This window comes from Bombus bifarius, unplaced genomic scaffold (genome assembly GCF_011952205.1).
Source record: "Bombus bifarius isolate JDL3187 unplaced genomic scaffold, Bbif_JDL3187 scf7180000007984, whole genome shotgun sequence".
NCBI lineage: Eukaryota > Metazoa > Arthropoda > Insecta > Hymenoptera > Apidae > Bombus > Bombus bifarius.
This window is the reverse complement of record NW_022884367.1, coordinates 4917943-4938914: the sequence shown is the minus strand read 5'-3', so window position 1 is coordinate 4938914 and position 20972 is coordinate 4917943. Positions and strand designations below refer to the sequence as shown.

At 30.7% G+C, this 20972-nt stretch overlaps 1 protein-coding gene and 1 long non-coding RNA gene across 2 annotated transcripts; one reads left to right on the top strand and one right to left on the bottom strand.

Moving 5' to 3' along the window:
- The first annotated feature begins 2091 nt into the window (after positions 1 to 2091).
- On the top strand, positions 2092 to 15200 carry LOC117204857. Its single transcript, XR_004487144.1, has 2 exons — positions 2092 to 2376; positions 14261 to 15200. It is a non-coding gene; the product is annotated as an uncharacterized LOC117204857 (long non-coding RNA).
- LOC117204856 (innexin inx7-like) lies at positions 13419 to 19115 on the bottom strand. Its single transcript, XM_033442657.1, has 7 exons — positions 18890 to 19115; positions 18398 to 18488; positions 17649 to 17730; positions 16944 to 17121; positions 15928 to 16265; positions 14960 to 15150; positions 13419 to 14438 (listed from the first exon to the last, which is right to left on the bottom strand). The coding sequence occupies exons 1-7, from the start codon at positions 18975 to 18977 to the stop codon at positions 14198 to 14200; spliced, it is 1209 nt and encodes a 402-aa protein (XP_033298548.1). The 5' UTR covers positions 18978 to 19115; the 3' UTR covers positions 13419 to 14197.
- Between the last annotated feature and the right edge of the window lie 1857 nt (positions 19116 to 20972).

The following is a 20972-nucleotide window of genomic DNA, read 5'->3' as shown; positions in this document are numbered from 1 at the left end:
AATGAGACCCAGGTCAAAATCGTTCAACGATTCGCAGGACGTACCACACTCTGTTTCTTCAAATTGTTTAGAAAACGATATAGCACAGAGATTGACAATTAGATATGAAATATTATCCGCAGGCTATACTTGGCTTGATTTCTAACAACGTAACAAATGACCACTCTACAAAACTACTGTAGAAATGTTGAGTTGTAAGTTTAATAAATGCTAAAAAAAATGAAAAAAATTTGAAAAACAAAATTTAGAAATAAGATAATAACACTGTATTTAAAAATAAAATTTAGAAATAAAAAACAATAATAATTTAATTTAATTTTTTAAATAATAATTCAATTCTAAAATAATTCTCGATCAATATGACTGGAGTTTGAATTTTACATGTTTTACATTTGTAATTACATTGCACTTTCAAAGACTTCGCATGTATAATACACATTTTTGCCACGTGCAGCAAAATCACCATAATATGATACTATGCATGCCAAATCGTCACGCGCATTCTCCGACTCGTTCTTTATTGTTATTCACTAACGATATTCTAACATAAACACTTGCTCAGTTTTCTATCTCTAGTCATTTATATATGTTAGGGCTAACTTGTTAAAAGTTATAATTTTAAGCTTCAAACGAAACTCTTTTATTTCACATTCACTTACTACTCTTCTATAAAGAAAATGTTGTATTTGTTTGTATAAAAATTATATGTATATATTATATTATGCTATATGTATATATATACATATTTATTTCTTTCAGTAAAGGTAATCGACACTTCAAAGAAAATTAGATCAGAAATAATTTCGATGTGGTCGTTTTTTTTTTTAGACGCTCGTGTTCCCGCAAATTACGTTTGTTCACGTTGTGGTCATCGCGTTACGGTCTCGTTTTCATTGCAACTGGTCGCTGGTCCAAATGTGCAACGTGATGTAATCCGAGCTTCTGTGCAGACACATCGCAACACGATATGGCAGGAGGCAGTGTTTTAACATTTCGATGCTCGTGACCTAACCGTTCATACAACGAAGTCGCACGTGTGCTCATTTAACTAGATAAAAATGAAATAGAATGGAATAGAAAAGACAAAAAAGAATGGAACGAAAATGAAATTAAATATCTAGATCAAATCTGTAATTACTGCAAGTTGATTGAAATTCATTTGAATAAACTTATGTTCTTAATTGGAGATTTGTTATCTTATCGCACGAGCGAAAAGTGACCTCTGCAGACTGTCCATTGAATAATATCAGTAATATCACCCTACATTATGTAGCTGCGCTAAACTCGGTCAAGGCATTAGAAACAATATTTAGGAATAGTATCGAATACCTCATGCGAATAGTCGACGTTTCTAGGGAGATGGTCACTTATTTATTATAACGATTTTAAGATCGAGAAAAATGTGTAAACGTTGTATTTTTCCATGTAGCATTTGAAGCTTACAATCATTGCTAATTGAATCTTTGTTATTTATTTTGTAATCTGCAAATAAATAATTTTCGTACAGAACATGTTTTTAGATTATGAAACTGTACATGCGTATTTCATTCGTGAATTGTAGATAGAAGTCTCTAAAATTTCGTGATTTTTAGTTTTCACTCTACATTTCAAATGGCATCTCATCTTTACTATAGCTAAACTAACAATAGATATATGTATACTGAAAGTATTCGAGAAGAGAAATATATACAGTCAAACAAGATAAGATAAAAATAAGATAAAAGATAAAAATCGAGAAAGAAGATGGAATTAAAAGATTACTAAAAATGTTAGTTTCGTGATTGTTAATTTGCGTCCCACATCTGAATTGGTATAACAGGGTTACTACAATGAAACTAACAATAAATACTTGTACATATCGTACACACCGGAAATAATTATTAGAAGCAACATATAGGATTGTACAAGATTGTAATAAAGAAAGAGGAATAAACTATAAAAGTAATGTAGAAAACTGTAATAGATAGTATAGAATAATTTTCATTTTTAGAGATAGCAACAAAATAAATTTATCTTCTTTGTCGTATATATAGAGTTATCGAATCTCCATGGTATTTTCACAGGATCCAAATATATAGTACGTTAGATTTTAGTGCTCGTTCCCTACCGCCACGCCGCGCTGCGTGCTTTATACGCGTCCTTAGTCGCAATTATCTTAATTAGAGTTCGTTTATGGGCGACGACAATCACTCGTTTTGTCGGTGAAAAATTGCTCTTTCCTCTTTGCTTTCTGACTGAACCGCTTTACGAGCATCGTCCATAATAAATCTTGGCGAGCTTCTCGTCACCTGTGGCCTGCTCAACAAACCGTGACCGTCACTTGAACTCGATCGCGTTCTGCGCTGCACGAGGGCCACCTTTCTGAACAAAATCGAGGTTAGTCTCTTTTAAACCTTATAACCATTTTGTTCACTCTTTTGAGACAAACTTCTGATGCAAACAAGATTTTCTCATCAATTCAAAATTGATACTTTTTTGAGGAATTGAACTCTGCTCTTTGAATATTATCTGAAAATAAATTGATAAATTGATGCTTTAAAACCAAATTTTGTATTAAAACGATTTCATATTAAATTAAAATGAAATGTATGTAATATACAAAAATATATGAAATATTCGAAATAAAGTACTTGTTATAATATTTAATTCGCGAAACAAATTAGAATTTAGAATTTATATATTTATTTATATTAATTCAAAGAAATATGTATTTATATTACAATTCATAGTCTAACTGCAAGATATTTTTCTTCCTATATTGAGAGAGTTAATTCCTATTCTCTTATGTATTATCAATAAAATTTGAGCTATTATAAGTCCTGATTTATCTTTTATTTCTTTGAGAAAGGCTCAATATATAACTTCTTTTTTGGTATTGTTCTAGTTAAATTTTTTTTTTTTTTAGATTTGTTTAAATTTATTTAAAAGAAAGGTTTAATTATAAAGATACGGAGATTATTACTTTTTCATCATTTATTTTTAATATAGTATAATAACTCGTTAATGAAAGTTAAATGAAGTTTCACTTTCGAAATCTATCATTAACAAAATTATTATCTGGTCCAATAATTCGTCGTTTACCTTTTAATTCTATGTATTAACACACCTTTCAGTATTTTCCAATCAAACATCGTAGACCATACGTAATTATACGTCTCTAATATTATCCATCTTCTACAGCACTGAGCAATATACCTGGCCTATTTAAAGTGGTAAAACTTTCAATGTTGCACAATTCCTAATATCCTATTGCTTTCTGACCGTAAACGATCATCTGACCAGGATGTGTTACCACTGCTAAACAGCGTTACCTCCAGCATCTTTCAGAAATCAAATTATTGTTGTTCTCACTGTCGTCCTCTTGTAAAAAGTTACGTAAAGTCGTACGACCAAACCGACCGTGGTGTATTCAGATAAGTGAGTTCAAATATTCATGAAACCATAAACTCTACGTGATAAACGTATTCTAACTTTATATCTTTCTCTGTTTTATATGATAAACATAATTTTAATTACTTGATCCATGAATTTAAACTATAATGACCTACATTCTTCTACACATACAGTATCATTCGTTACAATAAGTATTATTTAAATTTTTCTAGAAAAATTGTCTGAATTTTGTAGAACACACGTAAATATTTTATTCAATTTTTGTAATAAAAGATCTATGAATCTTATACATTGTTTAAGATAATAATTTCATTTTTATAATTGTCTTACACAATTTTTATTAGGATATCACATAAATAACATGTCAATTTATCAAGTTTATAGCCCTGCTTTCTGTTTGTTTGGTTGATGCAATAAAACCGTTCATAGCAGCGGTCCCCTAATTGTTTTGAGCAGTGTATAATAACCATCCTCTAAATTATTCTGTATTGTATAGTCAGAGCAACCATATTAATAAAAAATTCTTGCTCAAAAAATATTAGTTATGAATTCAAAATATTGTTAGAAATTGTTAAATTCCTATTTTGAATTTACTAAACATATTAAATTCTTATTAAAACTTTCCGAAAGTTAAATATCATTATTCTAATAGAATAAAATGAATTTTATATAATATCGACAATAGGTATATATGTTAATTCAAAATATTTTTATTGGAAATTGTATCTGTATTCTAGACTCTAGAAAGTAAATAAAACTTTAAGTTTGATCTATGTTTTCTAATAGAACATGGAGTATTTTCTTTGTACGATCAGTGTAAATTGAACCTTTCTGACGAAAATCCTTGAAACTCAGCTCGTAGCGTCTTCTAGTATACACTTTACATAAGTAAGTACTTTCACGAGAAGAAAAGAGCAGGGGCCGATCACAGAAACTGTACTCTTAAACCTTGTCAAACCGGTTTTCACGTCTGGTGTCCGGTTGAGAACCGCTGTAGGTCAATCGTGTCAATTGTGACGAATGTATGTCGACTCTGCTCGCGTCTGGTCCTTGTAATTTCTCAGACCTAAACTGTATAATCCACATTGTACGTGTAACATGTGTGCGACAACGTGGATAAAATACTAATGAAAATTCTGCGCCTATTAAGTGTTTTGTTTCGTGTACTTATTCGTTCTTCTAACACTTAGAGAATATCTCGATATTTTAGTTCAATTTGGCATTCAGAGCATCATTATAAATTTTTTTTTTCTTTTTATTATTTAATTTGTACTTTACAATTTGTCCAGCTGAACATTTAGTTAAATTATTATAAATTGTTAGATAATTATTCTTTTAATGTTAGAGGATTCGATATCATTAAAAAATTATTCTTTCGTGAATAGAGAATTCGTTATATAAAAATTGTTTTTTATGACTACCACAAGAGGTAAATGCATTTTAAAAAAACGTATATTTTAAAACTTTAATTTTTATATCATTTTACAGATATTATTTTTTATTTATTTTATGACAAGAAAATTGATAGTTACTAATTTCTAAGGCCAAAAGCATTGTAATGATTAGATATATACATATGTATGTTCAGTATGTTAATTTACAATATACGCAGGAGCTTTGCCTTCTTATTTTGTCAATTGCTCCTTTTTATGGCAGTTTTTTACAAGACCAGCATGTCTTATATTATTTCATTAGTGTAATGTAAAGAAAAGAATTTTAGTGTGTTGTTTTCTCTATTATTTTTGAGTTAAACTTTACTGCTATTAATTTATCAAAATATGCAGGATGTTTCATTTAACTGGAAACGGTAGAATATCTCACGAGGGATTAAAATTATCAAAAAAATGTTTTAACAAAAATTGTTCGATTCGAAGGAAGGCATCATATGCTGTAGATTATTTTTTTGTAGGTCAAGTAGTGGGGAAGATTTTAAGATCAATTTCATTTTTTTAAACGGAACTATATATTTTTTAATATATTAATCGATCCAACTCGGCGTTCTCTATGCAAAGGTATTAACCCATTTATGTTGAAAAATTATTAGTTTAGCAGGTATTTTAACTTTAATTTGTCAAATTTAACGTGTGAAAAACGAAGACAATGTAAACACAAGAATACCACTTCGCACCTTTCCTCATATTGACCAATTAAAGTTAGAATATCTAGTTTATTTAGAATAGTTTTATTCTTTGGAAAGTGTACGTAGAAAATTGTCGTTCTAAATAACGCAAGGCAAGTGAAAATGATTGGTAACCAAGGATACAGCGGATAGTTATCTATATACGTACCTAGATAGAAAGGAGGAAAGGCTGAGACTTATAAGGGCAGACTTGGTCACGTTAGTCTCAACCAGCCAATGCAATGTGTAAATACCTTACTCGATGGTTGTACGTTAACCTCATTAGCCATGCACACGTGGTCTCTGAATTCCATGGTTTATTCTCTGACCACGCCAATACGAAAGACATACATAGAATAAAGTTTAAGTCTCGATACAACAGCACCGTTGTTTATTCATGACTTTTAACGTCGTTTCGAATAACTGAACGAGTACAGCATAGTGTTATACGTACCGTTTGTCCCCAAGGTTTACTGAGATTGATGTCTACAAATGAATGTTACTTTTATGTGTTAGTGTAAAAATGACGTAAGTGTAAATGAAGTAACTTATTGCCATGGCACAAAATTAAATATAAATTAAATATTAAAATATAAAGTACAAAATACATATACTTTTACAGATAAATACAGGTACAGTTTCATGGACTATTCCAATATCTAACAAAGAATAAAGATGCTAGAAAAATATTAACAAATCTCTTGGAAGTGTAATTCTCGAAGCATATTAATAATTTTCACTTCACATTTTTGATTCGATTTTACGTTCATATTAAAACCACTTCATTCTTGATTTTGCAACCCTAATTACAGAGTATGTACTTTCTATAAATCTCATTTAATTCAAATAACTATCTAAAGAATGATGCGACTTTAATAAAGTCTATATATATAAATTTTATATGCGAATAATTAGGAATTCCACAAAGGTTCTAAGTTAAAATTCTGCGAATATTCTTAGACAAGGCGTCACCTGCTGTCTGGATATTTTTTCGTACAAAACGTGTATATTTTTGACTGAGATATATCAGTTGGTCATTCAAAGTTTCGTCACGAACGGAACAATGTAAGTAGTAAGTATTGGACGAAATACGAAATGCATTCGTATTTCTTCTGCCTCTTTTGCCTCTTGTCTCTGGAACGCTTCCAGAATATTTTACCTGCTGCCACCAATGAAGGAAGACATGTGTTCGCAGATAATGTGCATTATGGAAAATTGTAATATTAATTATTTTTGTTCTAACTTACGTCTCGTGATGTATCAATATGTATAGCTGCCTATATTCAGAACTTTATTTACTTTCTTCGATTGAAAATAGAAAAAAAGATAATACTAATTATATTAAAACTAAAATACACTTACTTTTCTTATATACGTGGAATCGAGAGTGTAACAAAGAAAAAGATAACTTTAGAAACGTTATGAATAACTTGGGAAATATCTCGAAATGAGTAAATTGAACATTAAAACTACATCATAAGATACCTCGTTTCTGCATACTTTTATAATTGCGCATTAAGGAATTGACAATTTAAATGTAATAAATACACGATACAGATCTTATCGTTGAGTTTTAAACGCAATAAGAAATTAGGAGAAAATTTGACGGAAAGAAATTCCACTACAGAAGTATGCAAATGCAGTCCCATTATTTATCTATGATAGTATGTAACTAAGCTAACGAGGGAAGTTCATAATATTTCCGTTTATTAATTTAGCTCAAATTTGATATATGCATATACATACATGTTAATGTGTACCATATACGTATGTATAACATTCATGTGCTATTTTATTTAAAATTCGTGTTTCACTGATTTACTACTTTATTTAAATTCAACAACATTTTATTCCACCTTGTACAAACAGAATATTATTTTATTTTATTATAGATATTGATAATTTGATCATTTTTCAATCTTACTGAAAAAAGCATTTTTCTTAAGTTCTGTTGTCTCTCGTGTTAGATTAAGGGAGCCCTCAGACGTTCAATATATATTGTCAATATTTCAAGGTTCTCAACATCATTGGACGTATAAAAGGAGCCTCAGACGATCGATACACATTGCCAATATAATATTGATAATGTTTCATATATTTCTAATATTTCATAATATAACATAACCTAAAATTGGCACTATTTCAACAAGTTCTTCGAAACACGTGCTACTCATACTAATGAATAAAATTTAAATATGAAAATATATCTCATCTTAAAAGTCACTTCCTAACCTATACTTTTTCTCCTCCTGGTTTCTTCATTGATAATGTTAAAATAGTGACTGTATAAGAGATTTTTCTCACTCGATATCGTTAAACGAACACTATCTCGATACCGGATGTGTTTTCAATAAATATTGAACATATTAAAAAAATCTGGTTCGTCAATAAGTATTAACGATATATATTGTAAATATTTATTGACAAACCGTAATGATGTTAAAAACCTTGAAATATTGACAATGTTTGTAATCTCTTTAATTATAAATCATAAAATAAATTTTCGAGATTTTTATTTTATAATTAGATCAAAAGAAATTAGGTTCCTTCAAATAGAGTAACGTTCTATTCTATCTTTATAAATTGCGAAAAATGAAATATATAGTGATTTATTTGAAGAGTCATAAAATCTCCCCTTAGTTGATCTACTTTTCCATTTCTTTCTTGGTGAGAAGAATTTTACGCTTAGTCATTCTCTAAAGTGTAAATAAGTTCAAGAGACTAGATAACATTGTATGTATTTCGAAAATGGTAGGCCAGAAAACAGAGACTATTTTGTAAGAGTTTCGTGGCCATTCCCTGTCACAAAATTCGAACTCTCTCCTTTCCTTTTGTTCCACAATAAAACTCCTATCGCACAGCCAAGAATTCCTTTGAACTGACTAACGATAGTGACAAGTCCTACAAGCTTGTATGAGTATATAATAAATCTGCCGCCTCGTGAGTCAGTATCTGACACGTTTTGAAAGTCCATGAACGTGTACCCAGTACCCACATTGTAGTAGAAGGGAATCAGCGATATCTTACAGCTCATGGCAGATCATTTGTTGCGGTATTTCATCACATCTCTATAAAAGTTGCAATGGTAAGTTGTAATGTAGAGAATGCTTCGATATTATTGGTTTCATCAGAGAATCAAAGAACATGAGAAGAACATGATGCGTGTATTTTTAGCTAAATATAATAAAAAACACAACAATAAAAGATAGAGAAAAATAACTGAGAGAATATGAAAAGTGCAGATATATTATGGAACGTAATTTTATCTTGAAAATAATACATTAAAATAATTTTATGCTTCTCGTGCAGGATTCTCGTAGAAACGTTGCTTAAAATGCCAAATAAACTCGTTATTCCAGTATATCGGAGTTTTTATACTTTCTACTCCTATATCACTGTTCAGTGTGCCTTATACGATTTTTTGAAATATTTTTATAATCTTAAAATTGTTAACCTCTAAATGAAAAATTACAGACCATATTTAATGTATTAATAGATATACGCTAATAATTATTTACATGCGCCTGAATCATATTACATAAGACAATTAATATGTACATTCTTTCTTCAGAATTTTATTTCTTCTTATTTCATGACGCGTTTATTATCGTTATCGTCGCTATCGACGTATGTTACAGAATGTTGTATAAAAGAGAAAGAGATTAGAATTTAAAAATAATTGTAATATCACATCATGCAGTTACACCAAGTATAAATTATTTAAAAAGGATTTTGTAAAATTGTCATTATCATGTTTCATTACTTTAAGAGAAGAAGTAAAGAAGAAGTAAGTCGAAGAAGTAAAGGAACAAAACGTTAAATGTAAAAGTATCTGTAGTTCCTGGAAATAATCAAATACCACCGCGAGGCACAATATACAAATGGTTTAAATGGAAGAAAATATAAAAAAATTTTGAAAGTTTGTACAGAATAAAACATTTCAAACATTTTCATTGTTGTAATACTACGTACATAAAGTAAGTAAGTAAAGTAAGCGAAATCATTTATTATTGACACTCGTGTTGATAGAATATAAAATTTACAATATATAATTACTAGATTGCGGATTTTTATGGAATTTAGAGGAAGTTGAAGGTAAAAAACCGTATAAAATACCCAAAGTGCTCTTATATCATAGTACTCTTTGTGACATTTAATAGATAAGACAAATTTTTGGCTAGGTCCTATTCTTTTAATTTTATCTATGCAAGTATGAATTTGCATACAAATCCGTAGTCTAGTAATTACAATACGTAGAACATGCAGTAGAGAATATACATGTAAAAGTAGTTAACAGAATACATTGCATCAAGTGCACGCGTGTCACGATCATCAAAGAACCTTCCTGGTATGCTCCTCTTTTCTACGGTGTGCAGTCGTCATTTCCTGGTTGTGAGAGAGAACATAATGGACCGTGTTCCGGTCGCGATGACTCTTCCTCCCACGCAAAAGGAACGAACAAAGATCTCGCAATCTGATTTTCCAGCTTATATCTCTTGATCCAATACACACAATCGTTTGATCGTATTTAACTCCTTTATGTTTAGTTTGCATAATGTTTATTATGTATAATCACACCATGAGTGACACTGCTTCGTTCTTTTTATTTTATTTGCATGTTTAAGGCTGTTCTAAAGGATTATTGGCACCTACGTTGATTTATAGGAATTTATTTTCTTAAAACCTGCCTTCTTTTTATTCATCACTATATAATAAATGAAATTATTATTTATATATAGGTATATCTTTCTTATTTAATTATTAGGTATAATATAATTTTTTAACATTTACTTAGTATTACTCGTAACAAAAGATAAATAAATAAACAATTAACTAAATATATAAATAGAGATATTAAATATATTTTACATTAAAATATTTGAATTATTCCAGAATGATTTTATATGGCATGTTGTAACATCATTAATATTTATTAATTAATTTAATAACGAAATGACATTTAAGAAGAGATTGTGGCAAATTAAATATTACACTTTTGTCATATTTTACTCTTTCCTGTAATCTGTAAAATGTCGAGATATTATTGTTAGTTTATATGGTTCGTTAATAGCTGATTCAATTGCCATATTTCTTGCTGATAAACGTTCAAATATTTCCTAAACGTTAGGTCTCGATAACGAGTTAACAGTTGTCGAGTAATCAGTTTCTTCAATTGAAATGTTGATGATACAGTCGTCCATCGATATCTACGTTACGACATATGATAATTTTTTTTAGCTTTACTGTTAGGATATTTAAATTTCAATCTCTTAAACGTAAGTGAAAAATTGAAAACAATCGGTACAATAAATGACGCAATATCTACTGTGTTTGCAGTTTCCATGAAATTTTGTTTCCTGTATTTACTTTGAAATGATTCATTAATCTTCTACATTGGCTGTTCCTAAGAAAACAAGATTTATGATTTCCAAGACAAATCGGAACGAAGTCGTTACCAGTTAACCAATAGAACGATAATAATTTGCAAGCTACTTTTTATCGAGTAATAGAAAATTGTAGAAAATTAGTACCTTGACATGAATAGAAATTCAAATTACACAGTACTAGTGAAAGTCTGATCGACATTGACTCTGTAACAGACAAATTTATTTAGTATTAACACATGATATTACAATAATAATATGTATTATGAATTTATTTTAAACGAAAGAAGATGCAGAATAAAATACTCTTATGAATAAGTAAAGCGTAGGTGTTTATGCATTTATGAAAAATTTATACATGCAAAAACGTATATAATATGCAAAAGTATAGCATCCGTTATTCAATTTAATATTACGTGAAACAAATGTCTGCTTGGATTCAGCTTTATATATACAGGCGTTTTTAATGCAAACTTCGATCTCTTTTTATAGCTTGAAAACGATACTTCAACCGATATTTTTGCACGCCAACTTTCTTCTTTGTTTCATTGTCTATGATCGATCCTCCTTCCTTAACATTTTATGTACATTGCAATAATTGTAAATAAGGTGAGAATGTAAAAAGAAGAGAAGATAAGGTAAGACTTATTTCTAAGTTCATTGCAAAGTTCAATGTATTTACATATTTATCTATGATACGTTCTATGTACGGACTATCTCGAAGGTGACGTTATTAAATATGTAAACGTAAATGCTCTGATTCGACAGGAATACCGTGTTACAAAGTCAATAAACCTCTTCAACTACAGTTTAATAATCTCGACTGTTGTCGACCAGCTAAAGGGGTCAGATCAATATAGTCTGAGTACCTGCATACAAGTATCGGTGCATACAAATATGTAAGTATTCTTGAGACACAACGATGGGTATGAGCTATTTGAAAGATACTCGCGAGTTATTGAGTGATCTAAACTTTTGCCATCCTGACACAATTATTTATAATTGTATTATGATAAATGTAATAACTCAATTATAACTGTCAAATGCATATTGAGGTCCCCAGTTTTGGAGGAGCCAGTGTTTTATCTCGTTCCCTAAGAGAAAAGTTTCTTACGTTCGATATGAATCTTGCGTGGTTTCCGGCGCCCCCAAGCGTCGATTGATACGTTAAAAGTGGCGCCGTAGTTTTACCATTCTCGAAACCATCTTGTAAGTGGTATAAAATTGGTTAAAGCGGTATAAGTTCCTACTCGTGGTACACTTCAGATGGATCTAGAGTACGGGCGTAGATTATTTATTAAGTACATATATCGAACCAAAACACAGAGATAACAAGACAAGACGAGACAATAAGAATAAAATAAAAGTAGATTCGTTAACACTAATCGTATCGGCGCTTTACATATAACTATTCTTACCGTAACCGGTCATTTGATTAGAATTTCGTCCGTCTGAACGCATTTTGTATGTTTTTCAATAACTTCCTCATTGAACTTGTGGACATATTCAGGGATAAAACAAAATACAAAACCAATGTACTGAATATTATGAGATTTGTTCGCTCCTTATCGTATTTCATTTCTCGTATGCTTCGGTCTGTACTTTGTAACTCTCAAAATGATACCGTATTTAGATTTCATTTAGCATAGAGCAGCGGTTTCCAACCATTATGCTACTACGCCTCGCCGAAAAAAAAATTTTTTTCGCGTCTTCATACCATTTATTTTTTAATAGATGTAATAATATAGACGCGTTTTAAATAATAAAAACTTTATTACAAAAAAAACTGAAAACTACAATTAGCAGAATAATGATAAGGTTTTGCCATAACATATACGTACATGTATATTTATTTTTATATTAAATTATTTGTTTGTAGATGTTATGGTACGAAAATTAATATTTTATTAAAAGCTTTTGGCGCCTTCCCTGGTTCGCGCCTCCCAGGTTGAAAACCGCTGCTATAGAGAACTCATTATGAAGGGAGTATATTCTTGAGAAGTATTTCTTGAGAGCATCCGATAAGATTCTGTTGTGTTTGAGTGTTACCTGACATGGACTCTGTCAGTATGTTCAAGTGCTTACGACGAAGTCAAATACATACCGCATTCAGATGTATGCAACTGGTTAGATCTTACTTGAGTTCAGAGCTAAGGTCCCAGGCAGAGAACTTTAGAAAAAGATGTAAATTTGTCAATTGGTCAAATGGTCGATCGCGATAAACGAATCAGGCGATGAATTTTTTTTAGTAAAAAAAGGAAGCAAAAAAAGAATTGAGAAATTGATTAATCAAGTAATAGGAGAATTTACGTAAAGTTAGATGATAAAAAAAAAAGAAATAACGATGAATGTACAATTTTAAATTAAGGTTAGGTTATTTAATTAGGTAACCTAGCAAGTTTAGTGTTAAATTCCGGTGCAACAAAGTAAAACTTGCATTTACAAGATTACTAACTACTGAAAGGAACTGGTTAGAAAGCAGGTGTAAAGGTGAGTAGATTGTCTTTTCTCTAAGATAAATGTTTGTACTTGAAAATGTAGTTTTATTCGCACGGAAAGAACAATGGTGAACAACGAATTTCATATACGCAATCTGGCATTCCCTGAAGTGATGTAACATAGCGAAACGAACTGATTCGAGAACCGCAGTTGGTTTGAACAATGACGTAACCCTCAAAATAAAGTGACATAGTAACAAGAAACGATACATGATATTTACAATGGAAATTTACATATTAACATCGAATTAAAATAAATTAAATTATCCGGCGTTCGTTTAACGTGTACCAATTTTGTATTTATTTATAATGTTACTTTTACTAAATCTGCAACAGCTAAAAGATTCACAACTCGAATACTCTTGTACTTAGTTTGCATTGAACAATATTACAAATAAACAGTATTTCTTCTTGTCATAGCAAAATATATAAATATGATATATATTGTATAACGATAACTATCATTAAATCTAATTCGCATGTATCACGTTTGTACCATCAACTCGTAATACAAGTATATCTTCATATTATAATATAAGGCACCAGGTTAAAGACATGGAAAATTTAAAAATTAATCCTAAATTCAATATACTGTCATTAAAATGCAAGCTCCTCTACGCTTCTACATAATCAAATCATTCCATAAGTAATATGAGAGTTCTATTGCATTGATATAACAATAGCTTTTTTTGGTAATTTGACTTCTTTAATTTTCCTCCAGTTTGTCTGAGTCAGTTTTCTTGTGAATCATTTGGAATTATCATATTACTCATAAGATGATATCAGTAAGATAAGACTGAAACTCAGCTAGTTAACGGTTTCTCTTCGCTAAAGAGATGAGGTTGAATCTGACGTCTTTCTTGCAGGTCCTCGGCAAGTTTCTGCAACAATTCCTTGAACACGTAGTTATCTAGGTTCTTCGCTATATAATAAAGAAACACCCAGTCTCCGTAGTGGCATTCGTTAGTAACTGCCAACACGTTCCACGGATTATATCTCCCGGGACAAGCCATGGAGAAGACCAACTTGTTGAATGTTACGCTCCTGATCACATGAGAAAATTTGTTAGATAACATTAAATAAATTAAACTTGTGCTAATAAAACTAATAAAAATGTTAAAAAGCGTTAAATAATATTCGAAATAATTCTAATATTCTAAGAAAACAAGAAAAGGAACAGAAAATATTCCATCGTCTATTTTCGGAAGCATATCAAAGCTATACACTGAAATTTAGAAAAACCAAAAAAACTGAATTATTTCACATTTTTCTTAAATTATGTAATATATATTCAATCGTAAATAACTTTCTTTCCTTCGAAATTAAAGATACAACGAAAACTTGCTATTTTCTAATTAGTCGTCGTTATTACTCTAATTGTATTATCAATTACAGAAGATAAAATAATAATTGCATATCATAGTCTAGCTAAAGTTTTCACATTACATTATTGTTGCCAATTTAACAGAACTGAAGTCAATGGTACGAGTTCGAAGAATCGAGATTCTAAGAAAGGCAACGGTCGATAAACCGTAGAATAGGTATAGGCAATAAATAGTAGTAACCTGGCGTGCAAGACCATAGTCAGTAACCTCCAAAGCAGTCCTAAACCGGTTATCACCGACAGAATGATATACCAATACCAAAGGAAGATATAGATCTTCTCGTTAACGATGTTCAACGCCATGACACATAGCGCATCGTGATTTTGTATAGTACCCGATGGACCAAATTTGTGGAAAGTACATTTCGTCACCTGAAACATTTATTCGGAAAGAATTTTTATTTAAACAACAACAGATTTTCTACTAAAAAGTCCGAAGTTTTAGTTCTAATTCTTTGATATTAACTACGTTTGAATTAATCGTTGTAATGCTCTTTAAAAAACTTTGTTCTTTTTATACATAATATATTTACGAAATAGATAAAAATTTCGTAATAATTCCAACTATTTAAAGTCTTCTCCATTGTTTAGATAATTTACCATACGAGCAGCTATGTGTGATAATTTACTATACGAGTGAACTTTCGTTAATCCTAAACGAATCGTCTACAGTCACTTTGGACTAACGTTGTTAACTAAGTGAACTAATGCCAATATTCAACCAACTGAGTAATTCGCCGTCTAAAATAGATACGATAATTCGGTGCAGCAATTGATTTCATTGTGTTACGTATGAATTCCTTTTATCGCGACTTAGCTCACTTTTACTCTCAATGTCTCGTACTATATGTATTATACAAAACAATGTGAAATTTCATTAGCATCATAACGAGACACGGTTTGTATCTCATTACAATCCTAATAACAAAGTTTTAAAAAATACTGTGTAACATATGTAACGTATTCGTAAAAGTTCTCCAAACTAAGCCGTTCAAATACTTTCGTCAATCACTGTTCACATAAATGTAAATTCTACCAAATGTCCAAATCGGATAAATTGTGAATGTAAACTAAATAACAAAAAAAAAAAAAACATAAATGTAGAATGGGAATAGAGTTCTTAATATTGCATTGTACTGGGAAACATACTTTAGGAAAGACGATGTCGAGCGCGTCGACTTCCCCATCCAAGCCATTGCGCGCTACAGCTTGGCCAAGACCGAGGAAAGCACCGCCGAGAAACCAATCGGTTAAATAAATTTGCATGAGGACGTTGATGAAGTTGAGAACCTCGCAGAGGCCCATGTAGTATGCCCACGGTCGATTCAAATGGATACGGTTCAGAAAAGCATGTCGAATCTGACGTATTTTCTCGTCACGGTCATGTATTGACGGAACGGTTATACCGTTCTCAGTTGTCAAAGGCGTCTCACGCAAAGCCAACGACGCCATGTGTAGCCCAGATACCAACACTTTTAACCGACCTCCTGGACCAATCAATTTATTCGTTTAATTAATATCTCTTTCATTTTTTGTATTCCTTTCTTTTATTCGTTTAATTCCGTAACAATGAGCTACCGTAAAAAGATAGGATAATCATGTTATTATAAATATTTTTTAAGTATTCACATTCAATCAGCGTATACATCGCATGCATATAATTTTAATTTTCCTTAACAAGTAAAGCGCATAAAGTACCACGTAAAGTATCGTATATGATAAAAGTAATTATATACGTATTTGGAACATTTATATTTATATAGGTATTCCATTTTGTTTTTTATATATATTATATTATACGTATATTATATCCCAAGATTATTGTAGAAATATTCTACTTTTATATTCTACTATATACAATATATAGAACAAACTAATTTACACGTGTCATTTATTAAAATAAATTGAAATTAGAAAATAATTACAGTAAAGATCTCCATCGTTTAAATATGTAATTGTGTAATTTAAATATGTAATATGTATGTATGTAAAAAGTTATATATATTATATATATAAAGTTATATATATTATATATATATAACTTATATATATATATATATATATATAACTTTAACTATATAAGAGAAAGTCAGATGACTGAAGGTTATGTACTATGCGTGCGAAGGTATGCAGGATGGGTCTGTAGATATTATAGCGGGACTGACCTTCAACATTCCGCCACAGGTAGTGAGGCGCGTAAAAGAAGAGCGCCTGAAAAAACAGAACGAAGGGCACCCACTGGTAGTAAGCATGGTGCACCAGGGAGTCTTCTTTGGTCGCTGGTCCCACGCCAGGATGCGGGATTTCGCCTAACAACACCGGTGTTGCGTTCAAGTGTTTCGACTGTAAAATTCGTACTATTGTATTATTTATAAGGTCTCCAATTTAGCAAAGTCAAAAAGAAAAGAGAAGGGCATATATAACAATATAATGCAAATTTGAAAATATTACTTGGCCTTGAGCTGTGGAAAATTATTTTTATTCATCAATTATTAATAATAGAAGTACACCTCTTCTAGGCTTTTTGTAAAGATGATACAATGCACTAAAATTTGAAAGAGTTTTATCGAAGATGATTACATTCATTGTTTAATTACATAATAATACTTTAAATAATTTTTTACTTTAAGTAATTATTTAAGTAATTTTTGCATTTTTCTGATAGATATTTTATATAGTATAAGCTATTACAAGGGAATATAAATTCTAATGTACTTTAATATTTTAATATTCTTGTTACAAATTATATGTTAAACAAAGTATCCAAATATTAGAAATTAATTAGGGTTAATCTGATCGTATTAAAAAAATAGTTTTAAGAAGACAATAAGTGAATAAATGGAATCTAATGTATTAGTATTAATATTTACCACAGTGTAAGTAGACGTAAAAAAGCAGTAGGTGTTGATTACTTTCAGTACATCATCGCTCATTCCATGTCCACCGATACACCTTATCGATAAAACATAACATCAAATATGGTTATTTATTTCATTAGCGTCTCTAATTGACCTTAATATTTAATCTGTGGGTCACGGAGTTCTATGACTTTAAATTTGCGGGTAAAGTTTTATGCAATGAATAATTAAACAAAAGTCTGTGAAAAAATGCAAATCTAACAAATTTTATTAAGAATATATTTCTTATCAAGAAAGATAATTATTTGTTCAGTTTCAGGTATCTAATGTTTTATCATAAAAATAATATTAATGCACTAATTCAAATAATCTTCTCTCATGTAAAAAATTCTTTCTCAATAAATGGAAAACGTACAATTTTCAGTGAGCGATGAATAGTTCAACTATCGACTCGTCTTCATTCGATAAATATTTTCTATTTTAGTCCTTCCGAAAATATATAAAAAGCAACAAAATTCTACACACAAATATATAACGCTTCTGTCTGTAACTAATAGAGACAGGCAGTTTATTAGTTTCGCAATTTAATCGAATATTATCGAGGCCTTCTCAAACGGAGAACAGAACCAATATCTCAATTTTAGTATGTACTAGTTGATAACACTAACAGGGAAGACGAATGAATGGGAATCCAATAACTAGAAATATACTGAAATACCGTAAGATATTTTCACATTTTATTAACAATATTACAACATTACCTGATATGTTCTCCGATAAATTGTTTAGCTGTCACCATCAACGTACTGGCCAAGAGTATCAAAAACGTGACTCTGTAGTGTAGCTTGAAAACTAATCATATTCAACAATTAATAATTTCATCAAAAAAGGAAGAAACGAAGAATAAGGAAAACATTCAAGGTGACTTTATATAAATTAAATAAGACAAGGACGAAGACGAGCGATAATAATAAACTAAAACAAACGAATAGATTTTTATGCATTTACGGAGAATATAAAGCGAATACACGTAGGACGTACATAATATGTAAAAATATGTAAAATATTGAAAATAGAGTAAAAGTAAGAGCAGGTTAGAGTTCTTCGGTACCATTCATAAAATTACAAATTTTAATAAATAACTCCAGTCTATCAGTCAAGGAATCATTCAAAATTACAGATATTAAATCAGATATGTTTCAACTTTCTTTTCGCAAAGCTATGAAATATCTCTGTGTCACAATTCTTATTACCCATATTATCAATGGCCACTGTGTCCTGTGAAATCTTCAACTTGACATGGTCCTTGAGGACCGAAAACGTAGCTAAAACGGTTGCCATCTGTACAGGAAATCCTCAATCACTTTGAATCGCAATCTTTCATTCGTTTTCGCCGAAAATTCTTTGTTGATTGGCTATTCAGCCCTTTAGTAGCCTTAGCTACTTCCGGACTTACGGCATCTACTTCTATTTCAAATTTCCCTCTCTGTTCACCGAGAACAGTACGATATACGAAACATATACGAAAAATAGCAGAAAAGAACCGGAAGAAGAACTTAAGATCGTGCAAAAGACTTTCCACAATACCAATGAAATGTTGATCGAATTCAGACTGAACTTTCAATGCTGGTAAATCTTATTTTCTCTTATCAGCTACGATTGCGCAGTGGAATCATGACAAGGTTTCAGGAAACTTGTAAACTCGTAACCATACTTTCAAGAAGGTGCGAGTTATTATTGTTGCTGAACCACTTGTTCGCTTAGATAAGGTTAGATAACATCGAGCTAGAATGAGCGATTCAACGCAGCACAATCATAATCATTTCATGGAGAATATATGTCGTTCCTGATTGATCGATCGATCAACCCGGTTGATCCTTTTAATGAAATAAATACTTGATGCTTGTTCTTGACTTGAAGTATTGAAGGCAAAAATGAACCAAGCCACATTTTCCCTAAATGTCTGTTCCAACAAGCAGTATCAATCGTACGAAAGTAAGCGAATTCATTATTTCCAAATGAAATCCAGATAACGTAACTAAATCAAACGTCACTGACGACGAATTTTTCAGTCTGCTGAGTATTCGAGTTAGCTGACTTATGCTCCCAATGCATCATTTAAGAAACTATTGAAAGTAGATCATTTCTCTGGCTTTGATTCGAGGAAATTTTCATATACCTTTTGACCTTTACTTCGCCGTTTCCAATGATGAAGCATTTCGTGCAACCGAGAAGAATTTTTTTTTTTATTTATTTATTTGTATTTTACAATTTGTCCAGTAGGACATTTGGTAAAATATTATAGCGGTATACTAATATAACATGTGGTTACCCCCAGCGGGGTACTATCATCGTGTTTGTTAGGTTATGTCCTTTGTGAGATCTGTTGGGTGTCACCGAGAAGAATGTAGAGTAGTCAAAGATTTCTCTGTGCACCATCCTAGCGGATCCTCGGTAAGTCTCCTTATTACGGTGAAACACTTGATGGATTTCTCCAGATTTATATAACGATAACGTCACCGGGATTATTATGAAATTGATCAAAATTTACAATGAAAATTGTGTCTGAAAAGAGAAACAGTTTATGATAGAATTACTCAAAGAAACGTGGTAGTATTTAGATAGGATGAAACGGTAAAATGTTTCCAAACCGTGAACATTTGCCAAGGTTTATTTAAACAGATATAACGAACAGAATGCAAGAATTTTATTATTTAGGAAGTCTTCCAGTTTGAAATATGAGAAATGATGACATTTATTGATCTTCTGGCAGTACTTTGCCGTTAGTAAATTATTTATTAACTTTTTATTGTATTACATATGAAATATAAGTTTCTTCGCTTGAAAAAATTGTTGTGTAGTTTATTATATGATATTGAACTTCAATAACCGCTTGAATTATCGATATTTTAAATTTGGTGATTAATCTGCCTCTTAAAATTACTTTTACGATAGGACAGAAAAACGAAACTTATATTGAGACTTTATTTCGACAAATGTAAATGTAGATGTAAAGTGATTAAAATTACACAATGTTCCCTAGGACATTGTAAATAATGTACACATTTTGCACTATTTAATGAGACATCTGCATACTTTTATGTAAGAATAATGTCGCGACAATAATCACAACATTTAAACAGCTGCTACAAATACGATAGTACGACCGTATAGAACCCTTAATAATCGTTGATCTGGATGACTGTCGCGTTATTTATCGATAAAAATTACGGAACAAATCTTCCTTAATCTATATCAAACCGGTGATTTCACGGTAATCACGTTGGAATTGCGTCGAATACAATCGCGATGATTAATTGTATTTTATCGCGAGTT